Here is a 17759-nt window from a genome sequence, read left to right on the forward strand (position 1 = left end):
CCTGCACCGGGAGAGGGCGAATAAGGTTTTTGGGAAGCGTCTTCACGCGACTGCTCGTGATCTTCTGACATTGTCGACCCAGCTGATCCTGGCGCGCGCCAACAATCAGTAAGTCTAATCAGTACGCATCATCTGATTTGGCTTTTATTTCAGTTCTTCTGATTTGGTCATGATTTATATTCGGAATTTAATTTGGAATTTGTCTAATTATTCAACAATAGGTTCATAGTTTGGTAACTTCTCTTCGTGTGCCTGAATGCATGATTTGGTTCACCCTGCATGTTAAGGGAACTCGGTGTTTTTTGGTTGTTGTATGGATTAAAATTTGTGACAGCCGGAGCCAAACAAAAAAAAACTTTGAACAAATCACATCACATCTACGGTACATGGCGCAAGACACAAAAAGGATCCTAGGACCACGCTGTGCAGTGCAGTTCAGTCCAGCAACGTTTTTACAAAGATACTAGCCAGAAACCTAGGATGACTATCTTCGTTGTCTGTCTCTGAGTGAGTCTTGATCTTGACACAGGCAGCAGGGCCAGAGAAGTCGAGAACTGTTGTGAGGAACTAGCAGGTGAGAGATCAGGCCGGCAGCTGCAGGCGCAAGCACATGAGGCTCGACGCCGCGCTCAGTCCGCTGTGATCGCAGTCGCTGCGCGAAGACTTGGGCCGCTGCCTCTGCCTGACGAGCGGCTCCAGCCCGAGCGTGAGCTCCAGCGCGAGCTCCTCGTCTTCGTCGTCCTGATGCTCCTGGTTAGCCTGCTGCTGGCTGCAGGCTGGCGGCGCGTGGCTCTGCGGCTCGGTCTCGGGCTCGGGCTCTGGCTCGGCTTGGCTCACGTGGGAGTGGGCATGGGAAGCCGCCTCCACGTCGGTGTCCTCCTCCGACCCCTGCAGGCGGTGGTGCTGGTCGTGGTCGTGGTCGTGGCTGCCGGCGGACTCCTCGCCGTGCTCAACGACCATGGGCACCGGCTCTTGTTCTGCCCTTTGCCTGTTCTTGCCGAGCGACGCGCGCTTACTGCTCCCGGGCTGGTTGTGCTTGGAGGAGGTGGAAGACGACGCGGCGCGCTTGCGGCTGCTGCTGCGGAGGAGGACGTCGGGCGCGGCGGCGGGGTCCCTGGCGACGTGGCGGATGTCGTGGCGACGTGGTCCGAGCGGCGGCGAGGCGTCGGACGCGGCGTCGACCTGCACCTGCACGATGGGGTCGCCCTTGAGCACGGCCTCGACGGCGGCCTGGCACGCCTGCCACTGGCCCGACCAGAGCAGGCCGACGGAGCCGTAGACCGGGTTGACGATGCGGCCGCACGCCTCGTAGAGCAGGGAGCGGAAGGCGGCGGGGCGGAGGTGGTCGGCGGGCGGCGCGGCCAGCAGGTTGAGCAGCCCCGCCCGGCCGTAGAACTTGGCGAGGAAGACGGTGGCGTTGGCCTGCGCCTCGGGGGACTTGATCCACTGCAGGCAGGGGCGGATGGTGCAGGCGTCGCTGCAGCCCTTGCGCAGGACGCGGCAGCCGTTGCAGCTCATCCGCATCTCCGATCGTCGGACTGGTGATGAGATGAGCTCTCGGTTGGATGGAATGGAACTTGGGAGGCGAGGACGTGGTGGGTGGTCGAGTCGAGGTGGTTGGTTGAAAGAACGGTGCTGATGGAGCGGCGGCGGAGGGGTAGACGCGGGGCTGTTTTTTATACTAAGGCACTAAGCGCACAGGCAGGCACTGGCGCAGCGCCGCGCGGAGAGTGATTGGAGGAGCGAGCAGTGGCCAGTGTGCTGGCTTGGGCGCCTGTGGTTTCGGAAACTAAAGCGGATTCGGCGCCGCGGGACGGGATTTGGATTGTCATCGTGGGCCCTCCGCGTGCTTACCGGGGGCCGGTTCTCTTTCTCTCTCTGTCCAGGCTCCAGTTTACAAGAAGCCGCGTCCGAGGTTCACATGGATTCTAGTTCTAGCGACCAAACTGTCAGGCGGCAGGAGAGTTTTTATTTCCGGGCTTGTAGTAAAGTACTATACTTTTTACTTCTTCATGTAGCAAGATCAAGGGGGTGTTTGGTTGCTCCTGCTAAAGTTTAGCTCGGGTCACATCAAACGTTTAACTTTTACATAAGAGTATGAAATATAGACCTAACCAACTGGACTAGATTCGTCTCGTCTTTTAATCTTCGGCTGACAAATTAGTTTTATAATCCGACTACATTTAATACCCGGAACGGAGGTTTAAACATTCGATTTGGATAGGGGCTAAATTTTAGCGGGGTGTGACCAAACACCCCAAAGATGGGCTCCGGCGATCCGTAGGCAATCGTCAGTAACAATTCTCGAGTCACTCTGGAACAATCGACTCCTCCGTACCCAGTACAGTACAGTACAGTCTCTTGAAATGGGGATGAGCCTGAGACAATCGACTCCTCATCAGCACAAGTCTCTTGCATGGGGATGACGTAGCAGGAGTAAGAAAGACAAGGGGAAAAAAAACAGGCGGAGCCCACGGAGCAGGAAGCTGAATGTCTGGCGCGGCGGGCGGCGGGCGGGAGAAGAATCGAAGCGCGTGGCATCCACATCCACATCCACATCCGGATCCGGTCCAGGTCCACCTCCTCTCCTTCCTGCCCGTGGGCGCGCCGCCCACCAAAAGTATCGGAGCCAGAGCGCAAAGCGAGATTGGAGGAGGCCGGGGACTAGGCTAGGCTCCCGGTTTTGCGGAAACCGTACAGCGACGGCCCCGGTTTCCGCCGCCTTCCTCTGTGGGCGGGGCGCGGGAGTCGAATACCGTGGGCGGCTTCTGGATTTGGCCTTGGCCGACTCCTCCCTCCCTCCCTCCCTCCCTCCCGCACGTTGTCCAGCTGCTGCCTGCCGGACAAGGGTGGCCAACCAAACGTTTGGAACGAGGCGAGGCCCCACGTGGCCTGGCCACCCGCGTGTCCTCTCCTCCATGGTTTTCGGCTCTTGGCCCGCGCGCGTGGTGGGGCCTTCGTTCCCTTCTCTTCTGTTCGGCTAGCCCGCACGATAGATATGGTGAGTTGAGGCCCGTCCGTGCACGCACCGATTCGTCCAACGCCTGCTCAGCAGCGTGCTTTCCTCTCTTCTTTCCTTTTTCTTCCCAGCTCCGCGCGTTAATCAATAACTAGCTGAATACCCATGCGTTGCAACGGGAATATATAATACTAGTATCGGCGTTTTAAGACCGGTGGTCCCTGGGCCGACGAGTGAAATGTCGTCGCGTGCCCCAGTCCAGATGGATCGGCGCGAGGCCGAGCGCGAAGGGGGAGAAAGGTGGCCGGAGACAGACGTGAGAGAGGTGGAAATCCCGCGGCCTTCGTGTTCGTCCCGCGCCCAGGTCGGGTGCGCTTGCAGTAGGGGATTACAAGCGTCCACGCGGGAGAGGGAGCGAGCGGCCTCACGCGAGCGCCTGTCCCGTCCTCGTCCCCGCGCGGCCAACCCTCTGTAAGAGGGCCCTGGTCCTTCCTTTTGTAGGCGTAAGGAGAGGATCCAGGTGTACAATGGGGGGTGTAGCAGAGTGCTACGTGTCGGGGACCATAATTAGGGGTACCCTCAAGGCTCCTAATTCTCAGCTGGTAACCCCCATCAGCATAAAGCTGCAAAGGCCTGATGGGTGCGATTAAGTCAGGAATCAGTCCATTCGAGCGACTCGATCACGCCTCGCCCGGGCCTGGCCTCGGACAAGGGCAGCCAACCCCGGAGGATTTCCGTCTCGCCCGAGGCTCCCCTCCAACGGCGAACGTATTTCCGGCTCGCCCGATGCCCTGCCTTCGCTAAGAAGCAACCCTGACCAAATCGCCGCCCCAACCGACCGAATCGCAGGGGCATTTAATGCAAAGGTGTCCTGACACCTTTATCCTGACGCACGCCCCCCAGCCGGCAGAGCCGAAGTGACAGCCGTCACTTCGCCGCTCCACTGACCCACCTGACAGAAGGACAGCGCCGCCTGCGCCACTCCGACTGCGGTGCCACTTGACAGAGTGAAACTGACAGGCAGTCAGGCCCTGCCGAAGGCATCATAGGAAGCTCCGCTCCGCCCGACCCAGGGCTCGGACTCGGGCTAAGTCCCGGAAGACGGCGAACTCCGCTCCGCCCAACCCAGGGCTCGGACTCGGGCTAAGTCCCGGAAGACGGCAAACTCCGCTCCGCCCGACCCAGGGCTCGGGCTCGGGCTAAGTCCCGGAAGACGGCGAACTCCACTCCGCCCAACCCAGGGCTCGGACTCGGGCTAAGTCCCGGAAGACGGCAAACTCCGCTCCGCCCGACCCAGGGCTCGGACTCGGGCTAAGTCCCGGAAGACGGCGAAATCCGCTCCGCCCGACCCAGGGCTCGGACTCGGGCTAAGTCCCGGAAGACGGCGAACTCCGCTCCGCCCGACCCAGGGCTCGGACTCGGGCTCAGCCCCAGAAGACGACGAACTCCGCTTCGCCCGACCCCAGGGCTCGGACTCCGCCCTGGCCTCAGCCGACGGCCTCCGCCTCGCCCGACCCAGGGGCTCGGACTCGACCTCGGCCACGGAAGACAGACTCGACCTCGACTTCGAAGGAGCTTCCACATCGCCCAACCTAGAGCGCAGACCAGCCACGTCAACAGGAGGCGCCATCATCGCCCTACCCCGAGCTGACTCGGGCCGCAGGAAACAAGACCGGTGTCCCATCTGGCTCGCTCCGCCAGATAGGCAATGATGGCGCCCCACATACTCTATGACGACGGCGGCTCTCAGCCCCCTTACGAAAGCAAGAGGACGTCAGCAAGGACCCAACCGCTCCGACAGCTGTCCCTCCACCAGGCTCCATCGCTCCTCCGACGGCCACGACATCACACCAGCTGGGTGCCAAAATCTCTCCGGCTGCCACCACGGCATGTACTTAGGGCGCTAGCTCTCCTCCGCTAGACACGTAGCACTCTGCTACACCCCCATTGTACACCTGGATCCTCTCCTTACGCCTATAAAAGGAAGGACCAGGGCCCTCTTAGAGAGGGTTGGCCGCGCGGGGACGAGGACGAGACAGGCGCTCGCTTGAAGCCGCTCACTCCCTCTCCCGCGTGGACGCTTGTAACCCCCTACTGCAAGCGCACCCGACCTAGGCGCGAGACGAACACGAAGGCCGCGGGATTTCCACCTCTCTCACGCCTGTCTCCGGCCACCTCACTTCCCCCCTTCGCGCTCGCCCTCGCGCTCGACCCATCTGGGCTGGGGCACGCGGCGACATTCACTCGTCGGCTTAGGGACCCCCCGGTCTCGAAACGCCGACACTTGGCGCGCCAGGTAGGGGCCTACTGCGTGTTGACGAACAGCTTCCCGTCAAGCTCCAGATGGGCAGTCTCCAGCAACCTCTCCAACCCGGGACGGTGCTCCATTTCGGGAGTCTTGAGTTCATGTCCCTCGACGGCAGCTACGACATGATACTCCTTCCACCGCCGCGCGACAACGACAATGGCGGCCGACAGCCCGCCCGCCGGCGGCGGAATCGACGACGTCTTCCCCGCGTGGTGGAAGAACAACCTTCGAGCTCATCCTGCCCTTTCCCCCGCCGACGGAGGGGAAGGCGGGGCGACCAAGGCCAAGCAGGAGGCAGCGCCTCGTTGGCTGTCGAGCGAGCCGACAGCACCGGCACCCCAACGAGGGGTGCACCGGGTATCGACTTCGCGCCTAAGACAAAGACGAGCGCCTTCTCCCCGCGACACGCCAATCCCGAGCAAGCGGACGACGCCAGCGCGCTCACAGAGAGCTTGCTGGACGTCACCCTCGTACCTGAGACGACGGTGCAGTCAGTCCCCGACGTGACTTTATCGCCGCTCGTCGACCAAGAGGTACCGACCGATTCCTATCCCACGTCATTTGGATTCAGCCTCAACCCGCCTAGCGACCTTGCTTTGGCGGGCGCTCTCGTAGAGGCGAGTCCAAACCCTCTGGGGTTTCGCATGCGGTCGCCTTGGGACCGGCTGACGGACGTCTCGACCTACGGGCCCTCTAGGTCCAAGGAAGACGACAAGCCCAGCATCTGTTGGGATTTCTCTGGACTTGGCAACCCCAGTGCCATGCGGGACTTCATGACCGCATGTGACTACTGCCTCTCCGACTGTTCCGACGGTAGCCGCAGCCTCGGCGACGAGGACTGCGGCCCAAGCCGCGAATGTTTCCACGTCGATCTAGGGGGTCCCTCCGAAGGCAATCATCTCGGCATGCCGGAGGACGGTGATCTCCCTAGGCCAGTGGCCCGCGTTGACATCCCACGGGAGCTAGCAGTGGTCCCCGTTCAGGCGGGGGGCCATGACCCACAGCTCGAGCAAATCCACGGGGTGCAGGCCAGGCTCGACGAGGGAGCAGGGGCGCTTGAGCCGATCCACCGGGACGTCGGGCAGGCATGGGCGGGCCAACCCCCGGCTGGAGAAATACATCATCTACCCCAGGGTTTCCAGCACCGCGTCGCCGACGACGTCAGGGTCAGGCCGCCACCCGCATCTAGTGGGGTCGGCCAGAACCTGGCTGCAGCAGCGATGCTTCTCCGCGCGATGCCGGAGCCATCAACCACCAAGGGCCGGCGAATCCAGGGGGAGCTCAAGAATCTCCTGGAAGGCGCCGCGGTCCGACGGGCCGAGAGCTCTGCCTCCCGAAGGCAGGGATACCCCTCGGAACCTCATGCCGCGACTTCCCGATTCATGCGGGAAGCCTCGGTCTACACCGGGCGCACGCGCAACACCGCGCCTGCGGCCCCGGGCCGCCTCGGCAACGAGCACCATCACAGCGACCGTCGGGCCCACCTCGACGAGAGGGTGCGCCGAGGCTACCACCCCAGGCGTGGGGGACGCTACGACAGCGGGGAGGATCGGAGTCCCTCGCCCGAACCACCCGGTCCGCAGGCCTTCAGCCGGGCCATCAGACGGGCACCGTTCCCGACCCGGTTCCGACCCCCGACTACTATCACAAAGTACTCGGGGGAGACGAGACCGGAACTGTGGCTCGCGGACTACCGTCTGGCCTGCCAACTGGGTGGAACGGACGATGACAACCTCATCATCCGCAACCTCCCCCTGTTCCTCTCCGACACCGCTCGCGCCTGGTTGGAGCACCTGCCTCCGGGGCAGATCTCCAACTGGGACGACCTAGTCCAAGCCTTCGCCGGCAATTTCCAGGGCACGTACATGCGCCCCGGGAATTCTTGGGACCTCCGAAGCTGCCAGCAGCAGCCGGGAGAGTCCCTCCAGGACTACATCCGACGATTCTCGAAGCAGCGCACCGAGCTGCCCAACATCACCGACTCGGATGTCATCGGCGCGTTCCTCGCCGGCACCACCTACCGCGACCTGGTGAGCAAGTTGGGTCGCAAGACCCCCACCAGGGCGAGCGAGCTGATGGACATCGCCACCAAGTTCGCCTCCGGCCAGGAGGCGGTCGAGGCTATCTTCCGAAAAGACAAGCAGCCCCAGGGCCGCCCATCGGAAGATGCTCCCGAGGCGTCAACTCAGCGCGGCGCCAAGAAGAAAGGCAAGAAGAAGTCGCAAGCGAAACGCGATGCTGCCGACGCGGACCTTGTCGCCGCCGCCGAGTACAAGAACCCTCGGAAACCCCCCGGAGGTGCCAACCTCTTCGACAAGATGCTCAAGGAGTCGTGCCCCTATCATCAGAGGCCCATCAAGCACACCCTTGAGGAGTGCGTCATGCTTCGGCGCCACTTCCACAAGGCCGGGCCACCCGCGGAGGGTGGCAGGGCCCGCGACGATGACAAAAAGGAAGATCACCAAGCAGGAGAGTTCCCCGAGGTCCGCGACTGCTTCATGATCTACGGTGGGCAAGCGGCGAATGCCTCGGCTCGGCACCGCAAGCAAGAGCGCCGGGAGGTCTGCGCGGTGAAGGTGGCGGCGCCAGTCTACCTAGACTGGTCCGACAAGCCCATCACCTTCGACCAAGCCGACCACCCCGACCACGTGCCGAGCCCGGGGAAATACCCGCTCGTCGTCGACCCCGTCATCGGTGACGTCAGGCTCACCAAGGTCCTTATGGACGGAGGCAGCAGCCTCAACATCATCTACGCCGAGACCCTCAGGCTCCTGCATGTTGATCTGTCCTCCGTCCGAGCAGGCGCTGCGCCCTTCCATGGGGTCATTCCCGGGAAGCGCGTCCAACTTCCGAAGGGAGACCCTGACGTTCGAGGTGGTCGGGTTCCGAGGAACCTACCACGCGGTACTGGGAAGGCCATGCTACGCGAAGTTCATGGCCGTCCCCAACTACACCTACCTGAAGCTCAAGATGCCGGGCCCCAACGGGGTCATCACCGTCGGCCCCACGTACAAGCACGCGTTCGAATGCGACGTGGAGTGCGTGGAGTACGTCGAGGCCCTCGCCGAGTCCGAGGCCCTCATCGCCGACCTGGAAAGCCTCTCTAAGGAGGTGTCAGACGTGAAACGTCATGCCAGCAACTTCGAGCCAGTGGAGACAGTTGAGGCCGTCCCCCTCGACCCCAGCGGCGACGCCTCCAAGCAGATCCGGATCGGCTCCGGGCTCGACCCCAAATAGGAAGCAGTGCTCGTCGACTTCCTCCGCGCGAACGCCGACGTCTTCGCGTGGAGTCCCTCGGACATGCCCGGCATACCGAGGGATGTCGCCGAGCACTCGCTGGATATTCGGGCCGGAGCCCGACCCGTCAAGCAGCCTCTGCACCGATTCGACGAGGAGAAGCGCAGAGCGATAGGCGAGGAGATCCACAAGCTAATGGTGGCAGGGTTCATCAAAGAGGTATTCCATCCCGAATGGCTTGCCAACCCTGTGCTTGTGAGAAAGAAAGGAGGGAAATGGCGGATGTGTGTAGACTACACAGGTCTCAACAAAGCATGTCCGAAGGTTCCCTACCCTCTGCCTCGCATCGATCAAATCGTGGATTCCACTACTGGGTGCGAAACCCTGTCTTTCCTCGATGCCTACTCAGGGTATCATCAAATCAGGATGAAAGAGTCCGACCAGCTCGCGACTTCTTTCATCACGCCCTTCGGCATGTACTGCTATGTCACCATGCCGTTCGGCTTGAGGAATGCGGGCGCGACGTACCAGCGGTGCATGAACCATGTGTTCGGCGAACACATCGGTCGCACGGTCGAGGCCTACGTCGACGACATCGTAGTCAAGACGAGGAAAGCTTCCGACCTCCTTTCTGACCTTGAAGTGACATTCTGATGCCTCAAGGCGAAAGGCGTCAAGCTCAATCCCGAGAAGTGTGTCTTCGGGGTGCCCCGAGGCATGCTCTTGGGGTTCATCGTCTCCAAGCGGGGCATCGAAGCCAACCTGGAGAAGCTCGCGACCATCACCAGCATGGGGCCCATCAAGGACTTGAAAGGCGTACAGAGGGTCATGGGATGTCTCGCGGCTCTGAGCTGTTTCATCTCACGTCTCGGCGAAAGAGGTCTACCTCTGTACCGCCTCTTAAGGAAAGCCGAGTGCTTCACTTGGACCCCCGAGGCCGAGGAAGCTCTCAGGAACTTGAAGGCGCTCCTCACAAAGGCGCCTATCTTGGTGCCTCCAGTTGCCGGAGAAGCCCTCTTGGTCTACGTCGCCGCGACCACTCAGGTGGTTAGCGTCGCGATTGTGGTCGAGAGGCAAGAAGAGGGGCATGCATTGCCCGTTCAGAGGCCAGTTTACTTCGTCAGCGAGGTACTGTCCGAAACCAAGGTCCGCTACCCACAAGTTCAGAAGCTGCTGTATGCGGTGATCCTGACACGGCGGAAGTTGCGACACTACTTCGAGTCTCATCCGGTAACTGTGGTGTCATCCTTCCCCCTGGGGGAGATCATCCAGTGCCGAGAGGCCTCGGGTAGGATTGCAAAGTGGGCGGTGGAAATCATGGGCGAGACAATCTCGTTCGCCCCTCGGAAGGTCATCAAGTCCCAGGTTTTGGCGGACTTCGTGGCCGAATGGGTCGACACCCAATTACCGATGGCTCCGATCCAACCGGAGCTCTGGACCATGTTTTTCGATGGGTCGTTGATGAAGACGGGGGCCGGCGCAGGCCTGCTCTTCATCTCGCCCCTCGGGAAACACCTACGCTATGCGCTACGCCTCCATTTCCCGGTGTCCAACAATGTGGCTGAGTACGAGGCTTTGGTCAACGGGTTGCGGATCGCCATCGAGCTAGGGGTCCGGCGCCTCGACGCCCGCGGTGACTCGCAGCTCGTCATCGACCAAGTCATGAAGAACTCCCACTGCCGCGACCCGAAGATGGAGGCCTACTGCGATGAGGTTCGGTGCTTGGAGGACAAGTTCTACGGGCTCGAGCTCAACCACATCGCTCGGCGCTACAACGAGACTGCGGATGAACTGGCTAAAATAGCCTCGGGGCGAACAACTGTTCCCCCGGACGTCTTCTCCCGGGATCTGCACCAACCTTCCGTCAAGCTCGACGACACGCCCGAGCCTGAGGTGCCCTCGGCCCAGTCCAAGGTACCCTCGGCCCGGCCCGAGGCATCCTCAGCTCGGCCCGAGGCGACCTCGGTTCAGCCCGAGGTACCCTCAGCCCCCGAGGGTGAGGCACTGCGCATCGAGGAGGAGCGAAGCGGGGCCACGCCTGATCGAAACTGGCAGACCCCGTACCTGCAATATCTCCACCAAGGAGAGCTACCCCTCGACCGAGCCGAGGCTCGGCGAGTGGCGCGGCGCGCCAAGTCGTTCGTCTTGCTGGGCGATGAGAAGGAGCTCTACCACCGCAGCCCCTCAGGCATCCTCCAGCGATGCATCTCCATCACCGAGGGTCAGGAACTCCTGCGAGAGATACACTCGGGGGCTTGCGGCCATCACGCAGCGCCTCGAGCCCTTGTCGGGAATGCTTTCCGACAAGGCTTCTACTGGCCGACGCCACTAGAATTGTCCACACCTGCGAAGGGTGTCAATTCTATGCGAAGCAGACCCACCTGCCCGCTCAGGCTCTATAGACGATACCCATCATCTGGCCCTTTGCTGTGTGGGGTCTAGACCTCGTTGGCCCCTTGCAGAAGGCGCCCGGGGGCTACACGCACCTGCTGGTCGCCATCGACAAATTCTTCAAGTGGATCGAGGTCCGACCTCTGAACAGCATCAGGTCCGAGCAGGCGGTGGCGTTCTTCACCAACATCATCCATCGCTTCGGGGTCCCAAACTCCATCATCACCGACAACGGCACCCAGTTCACCGGCAGAAAGTTCTTGGACTTCTGCGAGGATCACCACATCCGGGTGGACTGGGCCGCCGTGGCTCATCCCATGTCAAATGGGCAAGTAGAGCGTGCCAACGGCATGATTCTACAAGGGCTCAAGCCTCGGATTTACAACGACCTCAACAAGTTCGGCAAGCGATGGATGAAGGAACTCCCCTCGGTGGTCTGGAGCCTGAGGACAACGCCGAGCCGAGCCACTGGTTTCACGCCGTTCTTCCTAGTCTATGGGGCCGAGGCTGTCTTGCCCACAGACCTGGAATACGGCTCCCCGAGGACGAGGGCCTACAGCGATCAAAGCAACCAAGCTAGCCGAGAAGACTCGCTGGACCAGCTGGAAGAGGCTCGGGACAAGGCCTTACTACACTCGGCGCGGTACCAGCAGTCTCTGCGACGCTACCACGCCCGAGGGGTCCGGCCCCGAGACCTCCAGGTGGGCGACCTGGTGCTTCGGCTGCGACAAGACGCCCGAGGGAGGCACAAGCTCACGCCCCCCTGGGAGGGACCGTTCGTCATCGCCAAGGTTCTGAAGCCCGGAACGTACAAGCTGACCAACAGTCAAGGCGAGGTCTACGACAACGCTTGGAACATCCAACAGCTACGTCGCTTCTACCCTTAAGATGTTTTCAAGTTGTTCATATACCTCGCACCCACGCAAAGTTTAGTCATCAAGGAAGGGTCGGCCTCGCCTCGGCAAAGCCCGACCCTCCCTCAGGGGCTAGAAGGGGGAACCCCCTCTGCGTTGAAATTTTCCTCGAAAAAAGATCTCTTCTGCCAGAATATCTTTCGTGCTTTTTGACTACTTCGAAAAGTGGATCCTGAAAACGACGGAGTACACGTAAGCAGCCAAGGCTGACCGAGCCGAGGGACTCCTACGCCTCCGGGATACGGATACCTCACTCATCACCTTCTGCGATAAGTAACTCACGTTCGGATAAGTGATTCCGCGGACCGAACAAGTCTTCACGTTCGGAAGTTCTTCTGCCGAAGCGATCCTTCGAGCCTTCTCGACTGAGTCGGTGACAGAGCCTCATGGACGGGTAAAAGTGCGCGTAAGCGGCAAGGCCGACCGAGCAGAGGGACTCCTACGCCTCCGGGATACGGATACCTCACTCATCACCTTCGCGAGAAGCAACTCTAGCTCGCACAAACATCCCTGTTACCGACAAAAAAGTCCAGATACTCAAAACAAGAGGAAAAGAGACGCAACTTTACAACACAACGAGGGTGTGTTCTGGCCTCGGTGGCCGCAGGAGACACACGCTACAAGACAATCCGATCCTGCAGGCTCGGGTCTTGACGCTGGAAGGGGGCAGCAGCACCCTCGGCATCGACGACACCTTCGGTGAGGTCCGACCTAGCCTCGGACGGCGACGCGGTCCAAGGATCTCCGCTCTAAAGGACGACGTCATCGCCACACCTGGGCAATCGCTACCAGGGTCTTCTCCGGGAATCCGGCCCGAGCAGGCGGCTCGGCCGGTCACCCCGGGGCCTCGGCCAACCGTCTTCCAAGGGCGCCAGCCCGACCCGAGGCCTCGACTGGTCAACTCCGGCGTCGGTCCCGCTAACGGACGACCCGGCTGGGCTCCGGCCAACCAGGTTTCCTTTTCAAGCCAACTCTGCCCCTGTTCATGCTGATATCGCTGCCCCTGGCCTCGGCTCATCGAAGAGCGGCCAAGGGGTCCCTTTAACTAAGCTAGAGAAGCCTCGGACAACAAGGCCGACCGAGCCGAGGGACTCCTACGCCTCCAGGATACGGATACCTCACTCGTCACCTTGACACGGGGCGACTCACGCTTGGTGAAGCGGTTCAGACAACCAACAGGCGAGTCTTAGTGCTCGAAAATGAGGAAAAAACACGGCTCCATGCCAAAATTACATACATGTTCAGGCCTCGATGGCCACAATGAACAAAAACACTGGCATTCAAAGTGCCATTACAAACGGAGCTCCGGTTCCCCCTCCGCAGGTACGAACAACCCCACTCGATGGGGAGGGCCTGCGGAGCAACAGAAGACCGACGAACGGCGCGCCGTCGCCCGCTCCAGCAGCAGCGACGACGACGACTTCTGCTCCGGGGGGCCGAACAGCGGCAGCACTGACCTCAGGGCGGATGCTGCTGGCAAGAGGCCCCCGCCCATGCCCAAACTCGTGAGGCAAGGACGGGCAGAAGGCCGTAGAGTTGGAGGTCGGTCCGTGGGCGGCCCTGGCTATCTCGTCGGCGGAAGAACCTCTTCCAGCTGCCGTGGCAGACGTCGGCGCCGCGAGCGGCTCCGAAGCCACTCGCGTCCGAGAGCCAGGCACGGTGCAGCTGCCGGCGCCACGGACGACGACCGCCCTTCCCTCCGATCACTGAGTGAAGGAGCGGGCCACCGCCCACGCAGGGGCCGACCCCAACTCGGCACACTCCCCTCCCCAGCCCTGGTGATGAAAATCCTTGAGGCTGAGGGAGGGGCAGAGGCTGCAGCCCGACTCGCTTTCCCCCACCATCAAGCTGGAGGTCACCATCTTGGGTGACCGCCGGCGGAGGGGTGCAGCCAGGCTGCATGATGAAAATCCTTGAAGCCGAACGATGGCTGAAAGGTACCAACTCCCGCGGAGTTGCGTCCCTCCAACGATGAGGCGGAAAGACGGCGGGTATCCCCCATCCGGGGGCTTGGAAGGTGGAAAGACACGATGCATAAGGGAGCGCGAAGACATGGTCGCCTTCCAAGGGGGTCACCCTCCTTTTAAAAGCGACTATCCCTACTTGCGTCCCCAGCCGTCACGGGCTGAGTCTTCTCCAACACGCTCCAAGGCCCTCCCCTGCGGCGCGGGGGCTGGGTCCCACATGTCATGCAAGCCGGCTCAGAGCAGAAGAAGCCAAACCGCCGTGCGCGGTGCGCACAACCGCCCAGCGGTTACAAGTGACCCTCCACTTTTGCCTAGACCAACGGGCGAAAGGGGCGGGCAGCCATGCAGGCGGGATGCAACCACGCCAAGTGGGCGCGCTTCTCCGACTCCCAACACGCCCAGCATGGAGGCCCAGGCCCACGTGTCATGCAACCGGCGCGCCGAATGCTTCGTGCATGCAACTGCACCGCCACTTGCGCCACCACCGCGCCTCCTCGATTGTGGAACCAATACCGCGACTCGAGGCGACCTAGTGCACGACCCAGCAGTGCCAGCCTGGCGCGGCAGTCAGTGCGACCAAAAATGGGCCGGCAGTAATGGCGGTGGCAGGCGGGCGGGAGCAGCGGTCACGTCGTCAGCCAAGCTCACGTCCCATCCGGGGGCAGCGAGAGAACCCTCTCTCACGGCGTAAAGACAACACGCCCGTGTTCCGTTCCTCGAACGGCTCGCGCACGCGCAACGGCCGCCCCGCCAACCACTCGCCCCGTCGCATTAACTCCGCTGCGGGACAGGCGGCGCCTCTGGCAGGAGAAGCAGGCGACGCTTCGCCTTCGCCGTAATAACCGCGCCAAAAAAGGTACGCCGCGTCGTTCGATTTCGTATCCTTTTCCTTTTTTCCTCTTTCTCTCTCTTGCAACAGGGACCGGGAAATGGGGATACCCCAAAAAGGATCCTTCCCTGTGAAGGAACTAGGCTCCGAGCCACCCTACTGATAAGAGGTTCGAAGGCTGGCCCCCCGGAAGGGTTCGACAGCCGCCTCAGATCGCGTGGGCCCTACACCCACTACTGGTCAGAGGTTCGAAGGTCGGCCCCTCGGAAGGGTTCCACAGCCGCCTCAGGCTACTCGGGCTCCGCGCCCATTACTGATCAGGGGTTCGAAGGCTGGCCCCCGAAGGGTTCACAGCCGCCTCAGACGCCGAGCGAGGGATGACCATGGGTACGTTCGATACATAACCAAGGCTCGGGCTGCGCTCCCGAGGTACCCTAGGACATTTCCGAGACCAGCGGGAGCGATCTTGTAACGGAATCCCATCAGAGGGAGGCATCGAGACCTCGGACCCCGTCGCCAGGGGACCGGGTCCGGCAGATCACCCGCAGGTACTTTTGGGCGTGCCTCTAGGCCCCTAGCCGACCCCTAACGAACGGGGCACGGACGTCCACTCGGATTACCCTCTTGCAGCTCACCGGAGACACCATGTTCGGCGCCCATCGAGGGCAACATGGCGCTTTCCCCCCTCCTCCTTGCGGAAAGGCGACACAGGGGCGTATGTAAAAAAGCCGAGTCTGTCCCTGATCGCCCTCTTGCCCTGTGCAGAGGCTCGGGGGCTGCTCTCGCAAACCCAGCTCCGGCCGAACCGTTGACAGCGTCAACATACCAGCCCGAGAACTTGGGACCCGACCGTACACCCGGGCTACGGCCAGCTCGCATGAGGGAACAACCAGACCAGCCAAAGCATTACGCAAGGCATTAAGACCTCGAAGGAGTAAAACCACTCCTCCGAGGCCTCGGGGGCTACACCCGGCGGGTGCGCTCGCGCGCACCCACCGGAACAAAATGCAACCGAGAAAGGCTGGTCCCCTTGCAAAAAAGTGTGACGAAAGCCTCCAAGCGAGTGCTAACACTCCCTTCGAGGCTCGGGGGCTACTGTCGGGGACATTAATTAGGGGTACCCTCAAGGCTCCTAATTCTCAGCTGGTAACCCCATCAGCATAAAGCTGCAAAGGCCTGATGGGTGCGATTAAGTCAGGGATCAGTCCATTCGAGCGACTCGATCACGCCTCGCCCGGGCCTAGCCTCGGAGAAGGGCAGCCGACCCCGGAGGATTTCCGTCTCGCCCGAGGCTCCCCTCCAACGGCGAACGTATTTCCGGCTCGCCCGAGGCCCTGCCTTCGCTAAGAAGCAACCCTGACCAAATCGCCGCCCCAACCGACCGAATCGCAGGGGCATTTAATGCAAAGGTGGCCTGACACCTTTATCCTGACGCACGCCCCCTAGCCGGCAGAGCCGAAGTGACCGCCGTCACTTCGCCGCTCCACTGACCGACCTGACAGAAGGACAGCGCCGCCTGCGCCACTCCGACTGCGGTGCCACTTGACAGAGTGAAACTGACAGACAGTCAGGCCCTGCCGAAGGCATCATAGGAAGCTCCGCTCCGCCCGACCCAGGGCTCGGACTCGGGCTAAGTCCCGGAAGACGGTGAACTCCGCTCCGCCCGACCCAGGGCTCGGACTCGGGCTAAGTCCCGGAAGACGGCGAACTCCGCTCCGCCCGACCCAGGGCTCGGACTCGGGCTAAGTCCCGGAAGACGGCGAACTCCGCTCCGCGCGACCCAGGGCTCGGACTCGGGCTAAGTCCCAGAAGACGGCGAACTCCGCTCCGCCCGACCCAGGGCTCGGACTCGGGCTCAGCCCCAGAAGATGACGAACTCCGCTTCGCCCGACCCCAGGGCTCGGACTCCGCCCTGGCCTCAGCCGATGGCCTCCGCCTCGCCCGACCTAGGGGCTCGGACTCGACCTCGGCCACGGAAGACAGACTCGACCTCGGCTTCGGAGGAGCTTCCACATCGCCCAACCTAGGGCGCAGACCAGCCATGTCAACAGGAGGCGCCATCATCGCCCTACCCCGAGCTGACTCGGACCGCAGGAAACAAGACCGGTGTCCCATCTGGCTCGCTCCGCCAGATAGGCAATGATGGCGCCCCGCATACTCTGTGACGACGGCGGCTCTCAGCCCCCTTACAGAAGCAAGAGGACGTCAGCAAGGACCCAACCGCTCCGACAGCTGTCCCTCCGCCAGGCTCCATCGCTCCTCCGACGGCCACGACATCACACCAGCTGGGTGCCAAAATCTCTCCGACTGCCACCACGGCATGTACTTAGGGCGCTAGCTCTCCTCCGCTAGACACGTAGCACTCTGCTACACCCCCCATTGTACACCTGGATCCTCTCCTTACGCCTATAAAAGGAAGGACCAGGGCCCTCTTAGAGAGGGTTGGCCGCGCGGGGACGAGGACGAGACAGGCGCTCGCTTGAAGCCGCTCGCTCCCTCTCCCGCGTGGACGCTTGTAACCCCCTACTGCAAGCGCACCCGACCTTGGCGCGAGACGAACACGAAGGCCGCGTGATTTCCACCTCTCTCATGCCTGTCTCCGGCCACCTCACTTCCCCCCTTCGCGCTCGCCCTCGCGCTCGACCCATCTGGGCTGGGGCACGCGGCGACATTCACTCGTCGGCTTAAAGACCCCCCGGTCTCGAAACGTCGACACTACGTGTCTAGCGGAGGAGAGCTAGTGCCCTAAGTACATGCCGTCGTGGCAGCCGGAGAGGTTTTGGCACCCGGTTCGTGTGATGTCGTGGCCGTCGGAGGAGCGCTGGAGCCTGGCGGAAGGATAGCTGTCAGGGCTGTCGAGTCCTTGCTGACGTCCTCTTGCTTCCGTAAGGGGGCGGAGAGCTGCCGTCGTCAGGGAGCGTGCAGGGCGCCATCATTGCCTATCTGGCGGAGCGAGCCAGATGGGACGCCGGTCTTGTTCTCCGTAGCCTGAGTCAGCTTGGGGTAGGGTAATGATGGCGCTTCCTGTCGACGTGGTCGGTCCGCGCCCTAGGTTGGGCGATGTGGAGGCTCCTCCGAGGTCGAGGTCGAGTCTGTCTTCCGTGGCCGTGGTCGAGTCCGAGCCCCTGGGTCGGGCGAGGCAGAGACCGTCGGC

At 62.0% G+C, this 17759-nt stretch overlaps 1 protein-coding gene across 1 annotated transcript; it reads right to left on the reverse strand.

The window, feature by feature from the left end:
• Nucleotides 1-285: 285 nt before the first annotated feature.
• LOC100275184 (uncharacterized) lies at nt 286-1651 on the reverse strand. The gene has a single exon (NM_001149334.2). It carries the CDS (start codon nt 1522-1524, stop codon nt 583-585), a length of 942 nt encoding a protein of 313 aa, NP_001142806.1. The 5' UTR covers nt 1525-1651; the 3' UTR covers nt 286-582.
• Between the last annotated feature and the right edge of the window lie 16108 nt (nt 1652-17759).

This window comes from Zea mays, chromosome 1 (genome assembly GCF_902167145.1).
Source record: "Zea mays cultivar B73 chromosome 1, Zm-B73-REFERENCE-NAM-5.0, whole genome shotgun sequence".
Lineage (NCBI taxonomy): Eukaryota > Viridiplantae > Streptophyta > Magnoliopsida > Poales > Poaceae > Zea > Zea mays.

Bases quoted from the DNA above. Each gene is read 5' to 3' on its own strand.
- LOC100275184 (NM_001149334.2), bottom strand. From the start codon at position 1,524: ATGCGGATGAGCTGCAACGGCTGCCGCGTCCTGCGCAAGGGCTGCAGC.